This window comes from Eubalaena glacialis, chromosome 6 (assembly GCF_028564815.1).
Source record: "Eubalaena glacialis isolate mEubGla1 chromosome 6, mEubGla1.1.hap2.+ XY, whole genome shotgun sequence".
Lineage (NCBI taxonomy): Eukaryota > Metazoa > Chordata > Mammalia > Artiodactyla > Balaenidae > Eubalaena > Eubalaena glacialis.
In genome coordinates, this window is record NC_083721.1 from 140208027 (window position 1) to 140223476 (window position 15450).

The window sequence follows — 15450 nt, forward strand, 5'->3', positions numbered from 1 at the left end:
TGATTTGCATTTCTCTAATGATTAATGATGTTGAGCATTCTTTCATGTGTTTGTTGGCAATCTGTATATCTTCTTTGGAGAAATGTCTATTTAGGCCTTTGGCCCATTTTTGGATTGGGTTGTTTGTTTTTTTGATATGGAGATGCATGAGCTGCTTGTAAATTTTGGAGATTAATCCTTTGTCAGTTGCTTCATTTGCAAATATTTTCTCCCATTCTGAGGGTTGTCTTTTGGCCTTGTTTATGGTTTCCTTTGCTGTGCAAAAGCTCTTATGTTTCATTAGGTCCCATTTGTTTATTTTTGTTTTTATTTCCATTTCTGTAGGAGGTGGGTCAAAAAGGATCTTGCTGTGATTTATGTCATAGAGTGTTCTGCCTATGTTTTCCTAAGAGTTTTATAGTGTCTGACCTTACATTTAAGTCTTTAATCCATTTTGAGTTCATTTTTGTGTATGGTGTTAGGGAGTGTTCTAATTTCATTCTTTTACATGGAGTTGTCCAGTTTTCCCAGCACCACTTATTGAAGAGGCTGTCTTTTCTCCACTGTATATTCTGGCCTCCTTTATCAAAGATAAGGTGACCATATGTGTGTGGGTTTATCTCTGGGCTTTCTATCCTGTTCCATTGATCTATATTTCTGTTTTTGTGCCAGTACCATACTGTCTTGATTACTGTAGCTTTGTAGTATAGTCTGAAGTCAGGGAGCATGATTCCTCCAGCTCCATTTTTCTTTCTCAAGATTGCTTTGGCTATTTGGGGTCTTTTGTGTTTCCATACAAATTGTGAAATTTTTTGTTCTAGTTATGTGAAAAATGCCAGTGGTACTTTGATAGGGATTGCACTGAATCTGTAGATTGCCTTGTGTAATAGAGTCATTTTCACAATGTTGATTCTTCCAATCCAAGAACATGGTATATCTCTCCATTTATTTGTATCCTCTTTAATGTCTTTCATCAGTGTCTTATAATTTTCTGCATACAGGTCTTTTGTCTCCTTAGGTAGGTTTATTCCTAGATATTTTATTCTTTTTTGTTGCAATGGTAAATGGGAATGTTTTCTTAATTTCACTTTCAGATTTTTCATCATTAGTGTATAGGAATGCAAGAGATTTCTGTGCATTAATTTTGTATCCTGCTACTTTACCAAATTCATTGATTAGCTCTAGTAGTTTTCTGGTAGCATCTTTAGGATTCTCTATGTATAGTATCATGTCATCTGCAAACAGTGACAGCTTTACTTCTTCTTTTCCAATTTGGATTCCTTTTATTTCTTTTTCTTCTCTGATTGCTGTGGCTAAAACTTCCAAAATAATGTTGAATAATAGTGTTGAGGGTGGGAAACCTTGTCTTGTTCCTGATCTTAGCGGAAATGGTTTCAGTTTTTCACCATTGAGAACGATGTTGGCTGTGGGTTTGTCATATATGGCCTTTATTATGTTGTGGAAAGTTCCCTCTATGCCTACTTTCTGCGGGGTTTTTATCATAAATGGATGTTGAATTTTGTCAAAAGCTTTCTCTGCATCTATTGAGATGATCATATGGTTTTTCTCCTTCAATTTGTTAATACGGTGTATCACGTTGATGGATTTGCGTATATTGAAGAATCCTTGCATTCCTGGGATAAACCCCACTTGATCATGGTGTATGATCCTTTTAATGTGCTGTTGGATTCTGTTTGCTAGTATTTTGTGGAGGATTTTTCATCTATGTTCATCAGTGATATTGGCCTGTAGTTTTCTTTCTTTGTGACATCTTTGTCTGGTTTTGGTATCAGGGTGATGGTGGGCTCGTAGAATGAGTGGGGGAGTGTTCCTCCCTCTGCAATATTTTGGAAGAGTTTGAGAAGGATAGGTGATAGTTCTTCTCTAAATGTTTGGTAGAATTCGCCTGTAAAGCCATCTGGTCCTGGGCTTTTGTTTGTTGGAAGATTTTAAATCACACTTTCAATTTCAGGGTTTGTGATTGGTCTGTTCATATTTTCTATTTCTTCCTGGTTCAGTCTCGGCAGGTTGTGCATTTCTAAGAATTTGTCCATTTCTTCCAGGTTGTCCATTTTATTGGCATATAGTTGCTTGTAGTAATCTCTCATGATCCTTTGTATTTCTGCAGTGTCAGTTGTTACTTCACCTTTTTCATTTCTAATTCTATTGATTTGAGTCTTCTCCCTTTTTTTCTTGATAAGTCTGGCTAATGGTTTATCAATTTTTTTATCTTCTCAAAGAACCAGCTTTTAATTTTATTGATCTTTGCTGTCATTCCCTTCATTTCTTTTTCATTTATTTCTGATCTGATCTTTATGATTTCTTTCCTTCTGTTACTCTGGGGATTTTTTGTTCTTCTCTCTCTAATTGCTTTAGGTGTAAGGTTAGGTTGTTTATTTGAGATGTTTCTTGTTTCTTAAAGTAGGATTGTATTGCTGTAAACTTCCCTCTTAGAACTGCTTTTGCTGTATCCCATAGGTTTTGGGTCATTGTGTTTTCCTTGTCATTTGTTTCTAGGTATTTTTTGATTTCCTCTTTGATTTCTTCAGTGATCTCTTGGTTATTTACTAGCATATTCTTTAGCCTCCATGTGTTTGTATTTTTTACAGATTTTTTCCTGTAACTGATATCTCGTCTCATAGCATTGCAGTTGAAAAAGATACTTGATATGATTTCAATTTTCTTAAATTTACCAAGGCTTGATTTGTGACCCAAGATATGATCTATCCTGGAGAATGTTCCATGAGCACTTGAGAAGAACGTGTAGTCTGTTGTTTTTGGGTGGAATGTCCTTTAAATATCAGTTAAGTCCATCTTCTTTAATGTATCATTTAAAGTTTGTGTTTCCTTATTTATTTTCATTTTGGATGATCTGTCCATTGGTGAGAGTGGGGTGTTAAAGTCCCCTACTATGATTGTGTTACTGTCGATTTCCCCTTTTATGCCTGTTAGTATTTGCCTTATGTATTGTGGTGCTCCCATGTTGGGTGCATAAATATTTACAATTGTTATATCTTCTTCTTGGATTGATCCCTTGATCATTATGTAGTGTCCTTCTTTGTCTCTTGTAATAGTCTTTGTTTTAACGTCTATTTTTCTGATATGAGAATTGCTACTCCAGCTTTCTTTTGATTTCCATTTGCATGGAATGTCTTTTTCCATCCCCTCACTTTCAGTCTGTATGTTTCCCTAGGTCTGAAGTGAGTCTCTTGTAGACAGCATATATACGGGTCTTCTTTTTGTATCCATTCAGGCAGTCTATCTCTTTTGGTTGGAGCATTTAATCCATTTATATTTAAGGTAACTATAGGTCTTTTCCTTCGCTTGTGTTTCCTGCCTACAGAAGTTCCTTTAGCGTTTGTTGTAAAGCTGGTTTGGTGGTGCTGAATTCTCTTAGCTTTTGCTTGTCTGTAAAGCTTTTAATTTCTCCATAGAATCTGAATGAGATCCTTGCTGGGTAGAGTAATCTTGGTTGTAGTTTTTTTCCCTTTCATCACTTTAAATATGTCCTGCCACTCCCTTCTGGCTTGCAGAGTTGCTGCTGAAAGATCAGCTGTTAACCTTATGGGGATTCCCTTATGTGTTACTTGTTGTTTTTCCCTAGATGCTTTTAATATTTGTTCTTTGTATTTAATTTTTGATAGTTTGATTAATATGTGTCTTCGTGTGTTTCTCCTTGGATTTATCCTGTATGGGACTCTCTGTGCTTCCAGGACTTGATTAAATATTTCCTTTCCCATATTAGGGAAGTTTTCAACTATAATCTCTTCAAATATTTTCTCAGTCCCTTTGTTTTTCTCTTCTTCTTCTGGGACCCCTATAATTCGAATGTTGGTGCATTTAATGTTGTCCCAGTGATCTCTGAGACTGTCCTTAATTCTTTTCATTCTTTTTTCTTTATTCTGTTCTGCAGTAGTTATTTCCACTATTCTATCTTCCAGGTCAGTTTTCCGTTCTTCTGCCTCAGTTATTCTTTTATTGATCCCTTCTAGAGAATTTTAATTTCATTTATTGTGTTGTTCATCACTGTTTGTTTGCTCTTTAGTTCTTCTAGGTCCTTGTTAAACATTTATTTTCTCCATTCTATTTTCAAGAATTTGGATCATCTTTACTATCATTATTCTGTATTTTTCTTCAGGTAGACTGCCTATTTCCTCTTCATTTCTTAGGTCTGGTGGGTTTTTGCCTTGCTCCTTCATCTGCTGTTTGTTTCTCTCTCTTCTCATTTTGCTTAACTTACTGTTCTGTGGGTCTCCTTTATGCAGGCTGCAGGTTCATAGTTTCCATTGTTTTTGGTGTCTGTACCCAGTGGCTAAGTTTGGTTCTTTGGGTTGTGTAGGCTTCCTGATGGAGGGGACTAGTGCCTGTGTTCTGCTGGATGAGGCTGGATCTTGTCTTTCTGGTGGGCAAGTCCACGTGTGGTAGGGTGTTTGGGGTGTCTGTGGCCTTATTATGATTTTAGGCACCCTCTGTGCTAATGGATGGGGTTGTGTTCCTGTCTTGCTAGTTGTTTGGCATAGGGTGTCCTGCACTGTAGTTCGCTGGTCTTGGCGTTGAGATGGAGATCTCTGGGAGATTTTCGCCATTTGGTATTACATGGAGCTGGGAGGTCTCTTGTGGACCAGTGTCCTGAACTTGGCTCTCCCACCTCAGTGGCACAGCCCTGACGCCTGGCTGGAGCACCAAAAGCCTGTCCTCCACACGGCTTTCACACCACCTTAGTCTCGAAGCTCCCGCCCCTGCTCCTCAGGCTGGTCTCCTCGCTTCTTTTTCCACCAGTTTCTGTTTCAAAGTTTTGAGAGTCACTATTCAATATTGGGAAGTGATCTTTTATGAAAAAGGGTGTTAGGTTATTATCTCTTCACTTATGTCGAAGTCTTTGTCAGGAATTCTGTTTTCTTGAGATTTAAGGGTTTATTTCCTTATTCTCTCTCTGTCTCTCTTTCTCTCTCTCTCTCACTCTCTCTCAAAGCCCAGGGACAGTCTTTTTTGAAACATTGGAATTAAAACATTTTTTTGATGACCTTTTAACCGTTGGTCTGGAAGGGATGTAGAGACCAGTTTATTCCCCATCACTTGTTGGTGTAATTCAAAACAGTGAAGAAATATTGCTGCCTGCTCCTCCTTTTTTGTCATTTCCCAAAGAAGAAAATGTATATAATTATTTATGGACGTGCCATTCAGTGCTGTGTGACCTTTGAAGGAAGAAGCTCTTCCTAATTGCTCCTCCAAAACCTCTTCCCTTAGCTTACACCCCATATCTCATGTTCTCATGCTCAGCACAGATGAGATCTAGTTATCTTCTGTGGTCTGTTCTAGGGAGTTCCCTGTACACCTGGAGATGCTGTGCCATCTTCACTGGGTTGTGGGAAACTCCATGCCAAATGTCAGTCTTTGTTGATTTTTTGGATCAGACATGAGCTAAATTGTTCATGAATTCCTGGGCTTAGTTGTCCAACTGCCACTGCACCTGATGTCTCCTTTTTCCTTTAGGTGATTGCTGAGGAATTATCTGGCAATGATGACTACGTTGAACTTGCCTTCAACGCACGGAAACTGGATGACAAGGTAAAGTGTTTGGCATCAGCTTTATTGAAGGTAGTAATAAAACTAGCACATAAAGCTTAATAAGATTCTCCCTCACAGCTATTTTTTCCCTTTCAACTCACATTATTAAACACATCAAAGATTTCAGAGAGGTCTGCAAAGTTAGGCTTCCCCCAAATTGAGAAGCAGTTAATGAGAAGTGGGAGGGACTATAATTAAAACAGGACCACCATTTTATTACACTAAGACTTCATTTCTTCCCAAATGCCACAGGTCATATGTGCATAAGTAAATGCAATTTAACCCCAGTGCTAGGAACTTTTCAAAGGAAAAGAGATGTGAAAGGGAAGAAAAGTTACATTTATTAAGCATCTATATTTGCCAGGTATGTGGTTAAGAGCCTTTCAAGTATGATCACAGTTAATCATTCTTATAGCACCCTTGTAACATGTACTATTAACCCTGTTTAGACCTTGATGAAGAAACAGATTCAAAGATGAAGTAATTGTCTAAGGTCACTCCATGTGTTATCCAGATAGTCCAAGAAACAGACAACAAGACAGGGTTAACAATGCAAGAATTTTATTAGAAGAAATGCCTGTGTAGGGAACATTGGTAGGAAATCTGGGAGAGCTGACAGACCACAATGTAAGTCTGAATATAAGTAAAGGAGAGCAGGAGAGAAGTGGCAGCTCCTGCAATGCCATGTAGTCTAAGGAAGGTTCCACAAAGCCATCAAGGAGTCCTAGAGCCAAAATTGGCCAGCAAGAGAGTCCTGTGTCTCCCATGAGTGCCTTTATAGCCCCTACACACACAGCACTGGCTGGGAGCAGCCCACAGGCAGCCTGGCCTCGGAGTGAGGGCAGGGCTGGATTTCCGAGCACAGCAGCTGGGGCCCATGGTAGGTTACACTCCCTGGAGTAGGAGGTCTGCAAAGCACATGCTCATGGCCACCATACCCTGCTAGTTGGTGGTAAAACTGAGGACTCAGTCCCATGTCAGTCTGACTCCCATCTGTACTCTTTCTGTTATATCTCACAACTTCCTCCCCATAACAGGCCATATTAGTCTTGTATATACAGAAAAAGTTTTACAGTCACCACCCCTTTAAAAAAAAGTTTCCTCTCCAACCTCACCATATATTTATTATTTCCCTCCAACCATATCCTTGAGTCAAAAAGCACATCATATCCATAAATGTATTCACAAAGGACTCCATTTTCCAAGTGTACAACTAAGGAAGAGGCGATACAGGGATGTGGGACTGCTTTTTCGAACAATTGCTTACAGGCATTAGGCTGAAAAAGGTAAAGCACTCAAGCAATTCCCCATAGCCTTAAGCAGCAGTTTATATCCTGGCATAGTTCATTTTCACCTACAAAAAGTACTCAGTCCATTTATGCATTCATTAATTCACTCTCTTATTTGTTCATTTATCCACTCGTTCATCATTCATTTACCAAACCTTTGTTGTATGCTTGTTATGCATCAGTTGGTGGGAAAAGGGCACACTTTGAACTACTCTTACACCCACAACCTGGAATTCACCATCTAAGTGACACATCAATTTAAACCACAAGTGATATAATGATACTAGAGCCATAAGAGGATGATACACAATCAGAGAATCCTGAAAAGGGTAATCCATTCTGCCTGGGGACATTAGGAAAGACTTTGTTCTTAAGAAAGAATTATATTTGGATTTTTTTGTCCTGAGTAGATTGTGTGACACTTTCACCAACTGCTACCTTTTGACATTAGATGAGCGAGGTGCTGGGAACTGTAGAGTGCGTTGATGTCTGTGGGGTGTAAGCTCTTATCCCTCACTTCCTGTGATCATCGTGCTCTTTCTCTCCCGTCATCTTCAAGTTTCAGAATAACTCACCAGACTGCTTTGTAGCATCTTTCCTGGTGACAATTATAAGCCATTGGGTCAGTGTGTTGCAGTTTTAAGTTACTCACTTAATGGCTTATAATGGCTTCTTTCCACTTAGTCATGTCCTCTAGCTGACTTATGTTATAATGCAAGGGGCCATGGGAGTTTGTTAGTGGGTCCATTGGCTCTAAGGTGTTTGAGCAGTTTCCCTTCATTCAAATGAGCGCTTGCTTGCTAACAGAACTGAAAGAGCCCCATGCAGCACTTACCGTGGTTCTCGATGGCCGTTCCCACCCTCAGCTGTGCTGATTGCCCAGGGCCCTCAATTGCTCATTGCTGAGACCCCAATACCACAGAGCTGGAGACGCCAGGTCCTCCATAATACGGTGGTATCTTTCCCAGACTCAGTCACCCAGAGGGGAGCAGGCCCTGTTCAGACCAAAGCAGAGGCCATTGTTCCAGTGGACTGGGGGGTGAATGGTCTCAAGTGGAGAGACGGCAAAGTTGTAGAGTTGAGGAGCAAGATGGTACCATGAAGATCATCTCACACAACCTCTTCAGGAAACAGAGGCTCAGCAAGGCCGGATGACTTACACAAAGACACTGCTGCCCGGTTATCTATTTCTACATCACAAACCACCTCAAAACTGGACAACTTATACTAACAACTACTTTATTATATGTCATAATTTTGAGGTTAGAAATTCAGGCAGGTTTCAACTGGGCAATTCTTCAGTTATACTCAGCTGGTGGAGGAGCTTTACTCACATGCCTGGCACATGGGATGGCTGGAAGGCTGGGCTCCACCAGCTCAGTCAGCTAGACTGCTTTCATGGTGGTCTTAGGTTTGTCACACTTTCTACATTGTGGCTGGCTTTTCCCAAGAGAACATCCCAAGAGAAGCAGGCAAAAGCTGTGTGACCTTTTCTGACCTAGGCTTCAAAGTCATGCAAGTGAGTCATAAGGCAGCCCAGAGTCGAGGGGAGGAGAGCGACTCCATGCCTTGATTGGGGAGTCATAATGTAGAAAAGCGTGTGGACAGTGGACATTGTAGTGGAAAATGCAACCTGCCACAGTATTTTTGTGATAGAATCAGGATAATAGAGGACAATTATTCCACGTCACAGCTGGTAAAAGCGTTCCCAGAGGTTCTCAAGGACGACTTCCTTCTAGCCTTTAGCACTAAATGAGGGTGTAGCTACCTGCATGTTAACAGTTAATCTTATATTAATTGAGAAAATAGACCATGACTAAAAGCCACTGAAATAAACAAATCTCTTAATTTAAAACATTTTGCTAATTAGTATCATGAGAGCAACTAATTTCTATATACATTTGAAAAATTGCAGTATGAATATGTGGGGAATATACACTATATACAATTCAGACAATAGTTATGGAGATCTGGAACCCCAGTGCCCTTGCAGTAACTCTGGTAACCTCCAGGTATCCACATACCTCTGGTAGAAAGCTCTGCCTAATACAATTGCCCTCTTTTACATATGAGAACATCGAGGTTCAGAGATGTGAAATGACTTCCCAAAGGCCACACACACACACACACACACACACACACTCACAGATAATCAGTAACAGAGAGGGACTCAATCAGTTTGCTTAACTACAATCTAAATCTTCTTCAGGGCAGAGGGTTAATGAATACAAGTTGGATTGGTCCTGGGCTGTGGAGAACTTGGTTATGTTCCCGTGTATTTCGGGGAAGTGGGGAGCCAGAGAAGAGGAAGGTGAGGGTACGTATGCTACAAGGCAGCAGTCCTCAAGGTGTGGTCCCAGTTCCCAAGACCCTTTCAGAAGAATGCATGAGGTCAAAACCATTTTCATAGTAATACTAGGACATTATTTTCTTTCTTCACTCTCATTCTGTCACATGTGTACGGTGGTTTTCCAGAAGCTACATGATGCCTAGTATCACAACAGATTGAATGCAACAGCAGATATGAGAATCCTGCTGCTTTCTATTGATCCAGTCATTAAATTGATTTACAAAGATGTAAAATAATATCATTCTCCTGACAATTTTATACATTTGGAAAATATAATTATATCCCATTAAAATGTTATTTTTTATTATGATGTCGTAGGTTTATCTTTAGTACTTTTAAAATGATATAACAGATGAATATTTTTTAAAATTCTCAGTTTTAATTTATAATATGGTAAAATATTGACAGATATAATCCACATAAACAAAAGCTCCTTGGTGTCCTCAATAATTTTTAAGAGTGTAAAAGGGTCCTGAGACCAAAAAGTTTGAGAACTGCTACTGTGGAGTATAATAGTACTTTTGTAAACCACAATGACAGATAATGTCCCTTTTCTGTCATTTTCTGTCATTTTTAACTCCCCTTTCCAATGCTGTCCAGGAAACCAGCAGCTATCTATTCAGGACGGAAATCCAGAGTCCTTGAAATCTGAGAAGTAGGCTTCATGAGAGCTGCATATAAAATAGACGAGGCTTGCAAGAAATAACTTATTTGTCTACTGTTAATGCAATTCACTTTGTGGAGAGATAGGGTTTTTAACTCCTAAATCACATTTATTACATTAGCAGCTAGTTGGTGATTAATCTAACAAGTAGAGATATGAATGTAATCACTTTGGAACATTCAAGCTGACAAAGTGTTCTTTCTCCTCCCTTTCCTGAGAAAGTATTCATGACGGTGTGTTGGAACTGATTCTCACACTGGTGCTCTTCATATATGTAATCATGATCATTATAAGCTGTATTTTTTAATATTGCCATGATGCTAGTTTGATGGGGTGCTGTATAAGCAGTTGAATCTGTCTCTGAAGGAGAGGTTGGTAAACATTTCCTATAAAGGTCAGATGGTGAATAGTTTAGACTTGCATGTTTTATGGTCTCTGTCCCAACTATGCATCTTTGCCTTTGCAGCATGAAAACAGCCATAGACAATACGTAAATGAATGACCATGGCAATGTTCCAATAAAACTTTATTCACAAAAACAGGCAGTGGGGGACTTCCCTGCTGGAGCAGTGGTTAAGAATCTGCCTGCTAATGCAGGGGACACAGGTTCAAGCCCTGGTCCAGGAAGATCCCACATGCCACAGAGCAACTAAGCCCATGCACTACAACTACTGAGCCTGTGCTCTAGAGCCTGCAAGCCACAACTACTGAGCCCACACGCCACAACTACTGAACTCTGCATGCTCTAGGGCCCACACTTTGCAACAAGAGGAGCCATCACAATGAGAAGCCCATGCACTGCAATAAAGAGTAACCCCCACTCCCTGCAACTAGAGAAAGCCCACATGCAGCAACAAAGACACAACGCAGCCAAAAAATAAATAAATAAATTTTAAAAAAAGAAAAAAACTAAAAAAAAACCCAAATGAACAGGCAGTGGGCTGAATTTGGGCCACCCACCATACTTTGCCGACCCCTGTTCTATAGCAACATTAACTCTCTCATGCTGCACTGTGATTTTACTATGTTCAAGTATGCCTGCCTGAAAACTAATCCAGCCTGCATTAATGAAAGCAAATTATCATTCATGAGCATCTACAATGTACCAGGTGTCCGGTGTCTAACTACATTACTCCCAATACTCACCATATTCTTAAAAATGGGTCTTATTATTTCCAGTCTACAGATGATGCATAGTGAGGTCAAAGAATTTGCCCAAAGTCACAAGGCGAGGAAGGTATAGAGTCTGGATATGACCCCATATCATTCAAACAATCTTTTCTAGTCCCAATATTCTGTTCTCATGATCATTGTCATGGCTATGCACTGCTTTCTTTTCTCTTTCAAACCTCAGCTGATTGCTTACTGACCTCTCACTTGACTAAATTGCTTTCATATTGGACTAAAAGAGCAGGGACATAGCCTCCAAGTTATTAAAACATTTTACCATAGCAAAACTTCAGTAAAATGCCTATATCATTAATTTTCATTGTACTGAACTGTCCCAAGGGCCATCTTAATGCTGATGGTCAAGCAAAGGAAACTGAAAATTCCAGATTGTGGTCAAGTAACCATACAATTAGACACAGATTTGTTGTTTTTAACTATGAATCTCTGAGTGTACATTTTAGATGCATTTGAGCTGCTTATGAGTTGTTTTATTTTCAGAAATCAGATGCCTTCTTAATAGTAATCACCCCTGAGGCTTCCCTGGTGGTGCAGTGGTTAAGAATCCACCTGCCAATGCAGGGGACACAGGTTCAAGCCCTGGTCCAGGAGGATCCCACATGACGTGGACCAAATAAGCCTGTGCACCACAACTCCTGAGCCTGCGCTCTAGAGCCCACGAGCCACAACTACTGAGCCCGCATGCCACAACTACTGTAACCCACGTGCCTAGAGCCTGTACTCCACAACAAGAGAATCCACTGCAATGAGAAGCCTGTGCACCACAATGAAGAGTAGCCCCTGCTCGCTGCAACCAGAGAAAGCCCACACACAGCAACGAAGACCCAACGAAGCCAAAAATAAATAAATTTATTTTTTTAAAAAAAGAGCTCTTACTAACATTAAAAAAAAAAATAGGAGGAGAAGATGGCGGAAGAGTAAGACGCGGAGATCACCTTCCTCCCCACAGATACATCAGAAATACATCTACACGTGGAACTGCTCCTATAGAACACCTGCTGAACGCTGGCAGAAGATGTCAGACCTCCCAAAAGGCAAGAAACTCCCCACGTACCTGGGTAGGGCAAAAGAAAAAAGAAACAACAGAGGCAAAAGAATAGGGACTGGACCTGCACCAGTGGGAGGGAGCTGTGAAGGAGGAAAGGTTTCCACACACTAGGAAGCCCCTTCGCGGGCAGAGACAGCGAGTGGCAGAGGGGGAAGCTTCGGAACCACGGAGGAGAGCGCAGCAACAGGGGTGCGGAGAGCAAAGTGGAGAGATTCCCGCACAGAGGAGCGGTGCCGACCAGCACTCACCAGCCCAAGAGGCTTGTCTGCTCACCTGCCGGGGCGGGCGGGGCTGGGAGCTGAGGCTCGGGCTTCGGTCAGATCGCAGGGAGAGGACTGGTGGTGGCGGCGTGAACACAGCCTGAAGGGGTTAGCGCACCACAGTTAGCCAGGAGGGAGTCCGGGAAAAGGTCTGGAGCTGCCAAACAGGCAAGAGATTTTTTTCGTGCCTCTTTGTTTCCTGGTGCACGAGGAGAGGGGACTCAGAGCGCCGCCTAAATGAGCTCCAGAGATGGGCGCGAGCCACGGCTATCAGCGCGGACCCCAGAGACGGGCATAAAACGCTGAGGCTGCTGCTGCCGCCACCAAGAAGCCTGTGTGCAAGCACAGGTCACTATCCATACCGCCCCTCCTGGGAGCCTGTGCCGCCCGCCACTGCCAGGGTCCTGTGATCCAGGGAAAACTTCCCCGGGAGAACGCACGGTGCTCCTCAGGCTGCTGCAATATCACGCTGGCCTCTTGCCGCCGCAGGCTCACCCCACATCCGTACCCTTGCCTCCCCCCGGCCTGAGTGAGCCAGAGCCCCCGAAGCAGCTGCTCCTTTAACCCCGTCCTGTGTGATCGAAGAACAGACACCCTCAGGCGACCAACAAGCAGAGGCGGGTCCAAATCCAAAGCTGAAACCCGGGAGCTGTGCAAACAAAGAAGAGAAAGGGAAATTTCTCCCAGCAGCCTCAGGAGCAGTGGATTAAAGCTCCACAAACACCTTGATGTACCTGCATCTGTGGAATACCTGAATAGACGACGAATCATCCCAAATTGAGGAGGTGGACTTTGGGAGCAAGATATATTATTTTTTCCCCTTTTCCTCTTTTTGTGAGTGTGTATGTGTATTCTTCTGTGTGAGATTTTGTCTGTATAGCTTTGCTTTCACCATTTGTCCTAGGGTTCTGTCTGTCCATTTTTTTTTTTTTTTTTTACTTAAAATTTTTTTTTCTTTTTTTCTTAATAATTATTTTTTATTGTAATAACTTTATTTTATTTTATCTTACTTTATTTTATTTTATCCTCTTTCATTTTTTTCTTTCTATTTTTTCTCCCTTTTATTCTGAGCTGTGTGGATGAAAGACCCTTGGTACTCCAGCCAGGCATCAGGGCTGTGCCTCTGAGGTGGGAGAGACAACGTCAGGACACTGGTCCACAAGAGACCTCCCAACTCCACGTAATACCAAATGATGAAAATCTCCCATAGATCTCCATCTCAACACCAAGACCCAGCTGCACTCAATGACCAGCAAGCTTAGTGCTGGACACCCTATGCCAAACAACTAGCAAGACAGGAACACAGCCCCATCCATTACAAGAGAGGCTGCCTAAAATCATAATAAGGCCACAGACACCACAAAACACACCACCAGACGTGGACCTGCTCACCAGAAAGACAAGATCCAGCCTCATCCACCAGAACACAGGCACTAGTCCCCTCCACCAGGAAGCCTACACAACCAACTGAAACAACCTTAGCCATGGGGGACAGATACCAAAAACAACAGGAATTACGAACCTGCAGCCTGCAAAAAGGAGATCCCAAACATAGTAAGATAAGCAAAATGAGAAGACAGAAAAACACACAGCCGATGAAGGAGCAAGGTAAAAACACACCAGACCTAACAAATGAAGAGGAAATAGGCAGTCTACCTGAAAAAGAATTCAGAATAATGATAGTAAAGATGATCCAAAATCTTAGAAATAGAATAAACAAAATGCAAGAAACATTTAACAAGGACTTAGAAGAACTGAAGAGTAAACAAACAATGATGAAAAACACAATAAATGAAATTCAAAATACTGTAGACAGGATCAATAGCAGAATAACTGAGGCAGAAGAACGGGTAAGTGACCTGGAAGATAAAATAGTGGAAATAATTACTGCAGAGCAGAATAAAGAAAAAAGAATGAAAAGAACTGAGGACAGTGTCAGAGACCTCTGGGACAACATTAAACGCACCAACATTTGAATTATAGGGGTCCCAGAAGAAGAAGAGAAAAAGAAAGGGACTGAGAAAATATTTGAAGAGATTATAGTTGAAAACTTCCCTAATATGGGAAAGGAAATAGTTAATGAAGTCCTGGAAGCACAGAGAGTCCCATACAGGATAAATCCAAGGAGAAACACGCCAAGACACATATTAATCAAACTATCAAAAATTAAATATAAAGAAAACATATTAAAAGCAGCAAGGTATACAAGGAAATCCTCATAAGGTTAACAGCTGATCTTTCAGCAGAAACTCTGCAAGCCAGAAGGAAGTGGCAGGACATATTTAAAGTGATGAAGGAGAAAAACCTGCAACCAAGATTACTCTACCCAACAAGGATATCATTCAGATTTGATGGAGAAATTAAAACCTTTACAGACAAGCAAAAGCTGAGAGAGTTCAGCACCACCAAACCAGCTTTACAGCAAATGCTAAAGGAACTTCTCTAGGCAAGAAACACAAGAGAAGGAAAACACCTACAATAACAAACCCAAAACATTTAAGAAAATGGGAATAGGAACTTACATATTGATAATTACCTTAAATGTAAATGGATTAAATGTTCCCACCAAAAGACACAGACTGGCTGAATGGATACAAAAACAAGACCCGTATATATGCTGTCTACAAGAGACTCACTTCAGACCTAGGGACACATACAGACTGAAAGTGACGGGATGGAAAAAGATATTCCATGCAAATGGAAATCAAAAGAAAGCTGGAGTAGCAATTCTCATATCAGACAAAGTAGACTTTAAAATAAAGATTATTACAACAGACAAAGAAGGACACTATATAATGATCAACGGATCGATTCAAGAAGAAGATATAACAATTGTAAATATTTATGCACCCAACATAGGAGCACCTCAATACATAAGGCAAATGCTAACAGCCATAAAAAGGGAAATCGACAGTAACACAATCACAGTAGGGGATTTTAACACCCCACTTTCACCAATGGACAGATCATCCAAAATGAAAATAAATAAGGAAACACAAGCTTTAAATGATACATTAAACAAGATGGACTTAATTGATATTTATAGGACATTCCATCCAAAAACAACAGAATACACTTTTTCTCAAGTGCTCCTGGAACATTCT

The 15450-nt window shown here is 40.8% G+C and overlaps 1 protein-coding gene across 1 annotated transcript in view; it reads left to right on the forward strand.

The window, feature by feature from the left end:
* The window catches only part of CPNE4 (copine 4), a 611972-nt gene that overhangs the window by 446782 nt on the left and 149740 nt on the right, over nt 1-15450 (forward strand). Inside the window, exon 5 of the mRNA XM_061193684.1 lies at nt 5473-5547. Within this exon, the coding sequence (XP_061049667.1) occupies nt 5473-5547 (75 nt within the window). The remainder of the gene's footprint in view (nt 1-5472; nt 5548-15450) is intronic.